The sequence below is a fragment of the Phaseolus vulgaris genome, chromosome 9, assembly GCF_000499845.2.
Source record: "Phaseolus vulgaris cultivar G19833 chromosome 9, P. vulgaris v2.0, whole genome shotgun sequence".
In the NCBI taxonomy this organism is placed as follows: domain Eukaryota; kingdom Viridiplantae; phylum Streptophyta; class Magnoliopsida; order Fabales; family Fabaceae; genus Phaseolus; species Phaseolus vulgaris.
Window position 1 is genome coordinate 11,025,675 of NC_023751.2, and position 8,727 is coordinate 11,034,401.

At 35.1% G+C, this 8,727-nt stretch overlaps 1 protein-coding gene across 4 annotated transcripts; it reads left to right on the plus strand.

The window, feature by feature from the left end:
• The first annotated feature begins 3,215 nt into the window (after nucleotides 1–3,215).
• LOC137820816 (BEL1-like homeodomain protein 7) lies at nucleotides 3,216–8,155 on the plus strand. 4 transcript variants are annotated; one of them, XM_068625079.1, is made up of 5 exons: nucleotides 3,216–3,661; nucleotides 5,272–5,874; nucleotides 6,514–6,866; nucleotides 6,986–7,046; nucleotides 7,181–8,155. In XM_068625079.1, the coding sequence occupies exons 2-5, from the start codon at nucleotides 5,353–5,355 to the stop codon at nucleotides 7,799–7,801; spliced, it is 1,557 nt and encodes a 518-aa protein (XP_068481180.1). In that variant the 5' UTR covers nucleotides 3,216–3,661; nucleotides 5,272–5,352; the 3' UTR covers nucleotides 7,802–8,155. The 4 variants fall into 4 exon arrangements, with proteins under 4 accessions (XP_068481180.1, XP_068481178.1, XP_068481181.1 ...); XM_068625077.1 differs by having other exon boundaries at nucleotides 3,535–3,990; XM_068625080.1 differs by lacking the exon at nucleotides 3,216–3,661 and adding an exon at nucleotides 3,827–3,990 and having other exon boundaries at nucleotides 5,280–5,874.
• Nucleotides 8,156–8,727: the final 572 nt, after the last annotated feature.

An 8,727-nucleotide genomic window follows, 5' to 3' on the forward strand; every position in this document is an offset into this window, starting at 1 on the left:
ATGCTTGGCTTTGAAAATCCATTTACACCCAATAGGACGCTTAGGAGGCAAATCCATCAAAAACCATGTTTCATTAGACTCAAGAGTATCAAGTTCACGTTGCATAGCTTCTTTCGAACAATCATGTTGTATCGCCTGTTTAAATGATTTAGGTTCTTGGATAGAAGAAATACTATGACAAAAAGAAGAATATGTAGGAGAACAATTATGATAAGAGAGATACTTTTGTATAGAATATTTAGTACTTGAAGAATGATTGGTAACATTTTTTAAGAGAAGAAAGTAGTGTGATAGTCCTTCAAGTATCCAAGTGGTTGTTTGAGATGAGTAGAAACTCGAACAGATGAAGGTTGTGGATTAGAATGTTGGTGTTGCAAGACATCAATATCAATTAAATGTAATGGTGTAGAAGAATCAGTAGCAGGAACATTGGATGGTAATATAGTTTCAGAAACTGAAGGAACAATATCACTATTAGATGTATGCACAGCAATATCATTATCATAAATAGAAGGAAGCAAATGCTTAAACATATCATGTGTGTCAAAATTGATATCTATGTTGTCCTTATAAAAAGGAAAATGATTTTCATTAAAAATAACATCGTGTGTCACAAAAATATTTTTTTTTATTCATATAAAAAAGAGTAAAATAATTTGCCCCATCTTTGTAACCTAGAAAAAACACATAATTACTTACCAAAGAAGCATTAACCACTAGACCAGACAAGTTTTTTTGTCATATTATCATTTTTATTATACTTATTATTATTAATATAATTTATACATATAAATTATATCAATAATAATAATAATTATATTAAAAATATAAACTATATTAATAATATTAATATAAATTATGTTCATGTTATTAATATTATATTCATATTATTAATATTATATTCATATTATTAATGTTATATTCATATTATTAATATTATATTCATATTATTTATATTAATAATATTATTCATATTAATATTATTCGTATTATTAATAATAATAAGTATAATAAAAATCATAATAATAATAAAGAATTTGTCTAGGGTAGTGATTAAATTTTCTTTGATCAAAAGTAGTTACAATTGAAAATCTAAAATATTATATGAGATCATATTTATCATTTAATAATATCATTGTCCACAGGTTCAGACTTCTCATCGGGTGTTAATTTCGACGAAAGACACATGTCCACATCTCGACGAAAGGCACATGTCCACAAAGTATACCTCACGAACCAACCGAGCACACCTCTACATGCACATACACGTCTAATGACCAAATCAAAGCATCACTTAATACCTCATTTTAGTCTAACACAACGTGATAATCTTAAATAACCTCCAAAGAAATCCTAACTTGAATGTAAGAATTTTTTTTTTAAATACCTCACTTTGACCGAGGCCGATAAGACCTTCCCACCCCTAAAAAAAGAATCACGGTCCTTGATTCTTAATGTTTAGTCTATGTAATTTATCATTAAATTACGTAGATGTAAATGGAAAGTAATAATTAAAATTATTTTGAAAAACTAGCCCTTGTTTTATGATTTATTTTTTCTTCTTACGCAGTAATTACTATGGTAAGGCAAAGATATTAGTTGAATAATGATAGCAACAACTGAGTTGCTGAGACGTTGGAGCAAGAATTTCACGAGTCAAATGTCTTAGGATTGAAGATAAATTTTATGAAAGAAGTACCTTCAATCTGAGGAAAGTGAGGGAGGGATGGAATAATGTACTTTACTGGTTTGGCCTAAACACTGAGAAGAGAATGAAATGGATCACACCAAATGGAGTCTGTTTCGGTTAATAGGTAGCACAGAAAACTTATACCGATACTTAACTATCTGGTGTTCTTGCAGGTAGCGTTGCGACCAACAATATTTCATCAACCCCGCCAATTGTAGCTGTAGGTTACTAATTACACACGCATTTAATCAGATGAACCCATAAACATTTCATTTCCCACTACCATTCATAAACATCACATCCACAATAGATGGTTTAACAAATTAAAGCAAACAATAATATCTACGTAAATACTCATTAATTTAAGTTAGGTATGAGATTATGGGTCGAAGATCCACATTACAGCTGAGATTTTTAAATGAATATATATATATATATGCGTTGTGAGTTATAAGTTATTACACTATTACATGCAGTTTTATGTTGTTGTCCATGGTTGTTAATATAGGTCAAGTGCCAATGAAGATAACATATATAACAGTGGCGGCAAGCATAAGTAGATATGTGAAAGCGATATTAGATCTTTATATTAAATGACTCAATATACCTAATAAAAGTATTCACCATTCACTCTGAAATAATAAATATTGCATCGATTGCTTTTCAAGATTAGAATTCATTTAATTCCACAAATACTTAATTTTATTTATTTTTAAAAAAATACGAAGGATGGGAATGTACGGTTGATTTGATTTAATTAGAAATCCAAAAAAATCGTTTTTTTCAACGATTTTTTTTCTTCTAAATGCACATTCAAGAATATATTATATTGTACATACATATAATTTTTTTATTGTTTTAAAATGTTAATAGATTTATATTTTCAAACGAGTTTGGGACCTAGAGAATGAAGTACCAAAGCCAGTCGGAGTGTTAGCACTCGGATATGTCAGAGTATGGTAGATAATGACGTACATTTCTCCTTGAAATATCTTTGAAATGCGTGTTATTTATATTACCTTAATGGATTGGCAGGTCGGATTAGGGAATTGGTTCGTGTTTAGGGTTGTGTTAAACAACCCTTAATTATGGATTAACTCTGCTGACTTGGTTAACCTTGGCTCAACGTTAATGATCGGTCGGCCACGTGTCGTCACATGATTTAGACAATAACTTAGTCCGTCTGGCCAACTCACTTGTTCATCCGTTCATACTACTAAAATTTATGATCTATAACTTCCTATATACTCTAACGTTTTCCTTCCGGCTCGAAAGGTATTAGATTCTTCAGAACTAGTGGAAGAGGAACCTATGAAATATACGGATTTAAGAACAAAAACAAAATAAAAGTAGTTGCATATTTTGTTGAGTTTAAGAGAGATTTGGTATTGAAGAATACGTAACATAGTCTCTTGCCATATCTGAGGAGTGGTTTAGTTTTGTTGCTTTTCAAAGTTAACTGACCTGAACACATGAATATAATAATAAGTGAATAAATGTGTGATGGTGCAGAGAGAGAATGAATAAAAATGATGAACTGTTATATATGTATGAGGTGAGGAGAGGAAAAGCAGTAACATAAGGTGGTGGTATAAACGGAACGTAATCATTGGAGGAAGACATGGAACATACACGTCGACGTGTGAAGTTGTCGCTTTCACCTACCCTCGAATGGCGAATCCAACCAACCCAGATATTCTTTGAATTTTTATTTTTATTTGTGGGATAATTTAAATTTGGAGGGTTTGTTTGAGATATTGCGTGTGCAGAAGTGTTGAGTTGAGTTCATTGCCGCAAGAGAGAGAAAGAGGGATTATTATGATTTATGCGTTAAGTGGAGGTTTAAGGGAGGGAGGGTTACAAGTTACAGGTCCACCAACTGGTGGTTAGGGTTTGAACCCTTCCAAGCAAACACCCACCACCTCCCATCTTCCACACACACACACCGTCTTCATAAGGCATTTGCCACACGTGAGAAACTCCACAATGATTGAATAAATATTTATTCCTTTTTACCAATATCAGTTTACTTTTAAACAAAATTAATAAATAGAGTAGGTGTTGTTGGCGAGTAGACAAGTTCTACAATTTAATAATAATATCTTTTTATTGGTTGGTGTCGTTGTTCTAATGATCAGGAGGTCGGTCTTTGTTTGAAATATAATCTCTTGGGATTGCCATTTGTCTGGGCTACCTCAAACTCAATTTATGGATTGTTGTCTAACATTTCTGCTCTAGAAAACTCTTTTTTTTTGTAAAGAAATTTAGTACCTGCTACTGCTTCTATCTCTCACTTTCAGGTATTTTTCTTTTCTTTTCTTTCATTCTTTCTAATTTGGTGTTTGTACAACAGGTCTATGTAGCAGATTAGAAAGATTGTCTCCTTAAAAAATAGATTGTGATGATGATTGATGATGTAGTGTTGTTTGTGGTATTGGATGATGCTTGTGATGGTCACTGGAGGACAAATGGGGGGGGGGGGGGGGGGGCGCTGGAATTTGAAGACTAAAAAACGCAGAAAATTAGAATGTGAAAGTTACTGACTTACTCGGGATAGAAGTTTATAATTTGAGAAGTGAGAGTGAATGAGTGAGGTGCTTTACGCGGGTCTAAGTTTTCAATCTGATAGTGTTTTTGTTCTTCATATATTGGTGTTTCCCTGCTTCAGTATTTTTACGGTTTTCACCAATGAAACCATGTCTTCTGTGTTCTGGACAAGTGGAAATGTTGGATTCTCGTTTCGTGGTCGCTTGTTTTTTCATTGTCTTTTATTGTTATTAGTCAAATTCACATCACTCTATGCTCCCTCCGTTTTGTCTATGTTGCAAAATGCAACCAGCAAGCATATATCATCACCAACAGCTGTATTCAAAGACCTTCTCAATCTACAGCTTATAATGAAACTAGAAAGTGTGCACATAAACTTTGCTTTTGTTTCGTCTGTTTATTTTTTCCACTCTATTTCTCTTTCTTATCCTTCCAACCCGCGAGAATTTGCACGCCTTTCAACAACTGAGTATCACATTAATCAAAGTTTTTCAGACCACCATTCTCCTTTTTTATCATAACCCCCACAATTTTCCTGATCTGACCATGTGAATATACTAAATCGTTTTGCATTTGTTTGGAAGAACGCTTAGACCCGAAATTCTGGGGCGTTTCAAGCTAGTTCTTGCAGTTGGTTAGTGAGCTTGGGTTTGAACTTTGAGGCCAGAAACCAATTTTTGTTATTGTAGATCTTGGAGGATTTTTCCCCACGCGTATCTGTTGTGACAAAATCTCCAAAACCAAAGCTGCCAAATGAAAAATAAAAGAAATAATGGTATTGAATAATGGCCAAAGCACTCCAATTCCTCATCGTGCTATACATATTTTGATGGTTTGAATTACTTTGTCCGTATCATATGCTTATCCTGATCCTCAAACAAAGCACACACTGTGATTTTGATTATACTGTGCATATTGATTGAAGTTGGCGTTGATTATTTTCCGTAATTTTGTTATACATAGTTTTAAATATTTTAATTCAATGAGCTTTTGATGATTCCGCATCACTCTAACCTTGTTCACTAACGGAACAGAATAGCAGGGGATTCATAATAATACAGTCGCTACTCATTTCCCTAAAAGCGATGCGCAGCTGATTCCATCTCGGAACACACATGCCTTCAACTGCATCTGTCTCGCCATTTCAATACCAATATCACGACACTGGTCTCTTACCTCTAATGACTGATTTTTCAAACCCAAAGGGAACTTTGTCTCTCAAAGATGATGATGCTTATAACCTACGTGAAGATTTTAGAAGTGATGGATGCATGGGATCTGTGTCTTCTGGAGGCTTTCATGAGATTATAAAAAAGGAGAGTTTTTACAGCCCCCACCCCTCAATGTGTCTTAAAGAAGTCCCCTCCGATCTGCCGGGTTACTCCAACAGTATTTTAAACTCCCAATACCTTAGGGCGGCACAAGAGTTGCTTGATGAAATAGTTAGTGTCCGAAAGGCTTTGAAGCAACCTGGAATGGAAAAACAAGAGAACCACCGTGACATTGGATTAGATGGCTCTAAAAATTCTTATGAAAAATCTACCCAAATGTCTTCAGCTCCTAATGGTGAACTATCATCTGCAGAACGGCAGAACTTGTTAGATAAGAAAACAAAGCTTTTATCCATGCTGGATGAGGTAGTGTACATAACTCCAAACTTTTAAATTGCATTCTTTCTTTTCATTCCATTGACATAATTGGCTTATAGTAATCTGTTTCCCATTTTCCTCGTAGATGTTTATGTTTTACATGGGAATACCATAACTTGTTTTTCCCAACTTTACTCTTCTACATGGGAATATACGTATGTTTTTTTGTTTTCTAGTTTTTAGACCTCTGAAGTTTTACACTGTTTGGAAAAGCTCTGCTGTACCTATGCGTATACTGTGTGGTTTGCAGAGATTCCAATTGCCCAAAACAGTAACCGTAGTAAATTGGTTTCAAAGATTAGCTGTCACAGCAGATTGAACAAGTGCACCACCAGTAATGCCATTTATTAAACAATTGATGTTCACAAACTTTATGTTTTTTCGTTTAAGATTTTCCATTTCACAACATGTGAAAGAATTAATTAAGCGGACACAATATTGCTCTTCAGTTGTATCTATAATTGTTGTGTCGAAATAAAATAGTTATATCTATAAAACTGATCTGTTGCTCCAATGTTTGAAAGATATGCTTTACTATTGAAAGGACAGTTAGTTATGAATTATGAATTTATGAGTGTTTGATGGCCGACGGTTAACTCCGTTATCCTTTGTTTCCACTGGTTATAGGTGGATAAAAGATACAGACAGTACTGCCATCAGATGCAGATTGTGGTGTCATCTTTTGACATGGTTGCTGGGTTTGGAGCAGTAGAACCATATACAGCACTTGCTTTAAGAACAATTTCTCGCCACTTTCGGTGTTTGCGTGATGCCATCAGTGTCCAAATTCAAGTGACGCAAAGGAGCCTTGGGGAGCAAGAGGGAATACCCCGTCTCCGCTATGTGGATCAGCAACTCAGACAACAAAAGGCCCTTCAGCAACTTGGCGTAATGCGACAAGCTTGGAGGCCTCAGAGGGGACTTCCTGAAAGTTCTGTTTCAATACTTCGTGCTTGGCTCTTCGAACATTTTCTTCATCCGTACGTCACATGTCACCCTCACCCTATACTTGGTGTTTTGCAATAAATCACACTATACTAATCTTTTATGTTCTCATTTTAATAAAACTCTTGAGCTTACATTTGATAATTGAACCCAGTTATCCCAAGGATTCCGAGAAAATTATGCTGGCTAGACAAACAGGCTTGACCAGAAACCAGGTATATTATTGAAAAAATATATGAACTATACGTAACTGTTTTCATGGAGACTATGTTTTCTGTAACGAAAGTCTAAGTTTCAGTTCAGTACCATGGTTTCTAATTTTTGTTGAGCTATCCAATATTGATATCAGGTAGCAAATTGGTTCATCAATGCAAGGGTGCGTCTTTGGAAGCCAATGGTTGAGGAAATGTACAACGAAGAGTTTGGAGATTTCGAGATGAACTGCAACCTTTCATCTGAGAACACGGTCAAAGGTAAGAGGGATGATGTTCAAGAGTCTGATAGCAATTTAGTAACTGTTGATAATGCCCAACCCCAACCTCTAGCCGAACTGGATAGGGGGGTCAACGCAGAAAATATGGTGATGCATTCTGGAACTGAGAAATTGCAGGGTGACCAGAACCTAAGGCTTGGCATGAATAACATTAACAGCAGCAGCAACAACAACCTTCATTCTATCTCGACAAATCCGAACGGTGGCTACGGGAGCCTAATAGGTTCTAGTCATGCCACATATGATTTATCAGAGTTGGGTAACTTTACTGTGGGAGGCCACGTTTCGCTTGCATTGGAGTTGAGGAACTGTGAAAGTGATGGGTTTTCCATGTCTGAGGATGCCATCCACAAACGAGGTAATCAAACATTGGCCTCTTCCCCGGAGACTGATTTACTAGATTATCATTTCACGGATTCAGGAAAGCAACAACACAGGTTTGGCAATCCCCATTTGCTGCATGAGTTTGTCGTATGAAATCTAGCAAAAATATTTGATGATTTTAATGGATCTCTGGAGAGGTGTACCAAAACAAAGCTGAAAGAGAAAGCCTATGCTAGTTTCTTCTTCTGCTGCTGCTACTCTTTTTTCTACCTCATTCTTGTTGCCTATTGTTCGTAAAAGTGATGCAAATAACGAAACCGTACAAATTATACAGGTAGATATATTCGCTTGTAATATTGCAGATGATTGGTTGTATGTATGTTCAGGAAATTTTTGTAAGGATAAAAGAACACGTCTCGTGTATTATGTTGAAAAAGGAATCTCTTAAAGAAAAGAAAAGAAACACGGTAACAAGTACATGTGAATATATCGATTCTTGTTGGTAAATTCAGCATGTACTGTGTGGTCCATACTCCATGTGCGCGCCTAGTTATTGTCATTGATGAATCATGATGATGATGCTTCATAACTTGCACGGAGGGAAATGAGCAGTACATACGCGACTCAATAATATTAATTCATGAATGTCCTTACTTTTTAAGAAAAAAGAAATGGTTCATTCATTGATGTCTTTAAACAATTGATATTGAAAGGGTATTCGTTTGAAGTGGCACAAACTAGTAGCATTAATAGTGTATTAATTTAGGAATCAGATGAGGGTGTAGGGTGTTGGATATGTAGGTATGCGACCTTTACAGACTAAGGTTACGGAACCAGAAAGGGACAAGTGAAGGAGTCCAAAGGAACAAATATGCAGTAAGGATCACAAAAGCATCCAAACACAAACCGATATGCTTCTAAAAATCAATCTTAGCAGCACAATACTATGATGAATGAATGCATACATAATCAGTAGCCACCCATTTTTTATTTCTTTTTCATTTTTTCAGAAATTGTGATAATCACTGTCCTTTCAACATCCCTATGCTTGCCCACCATACCTAACAGGGAAAAAGTTA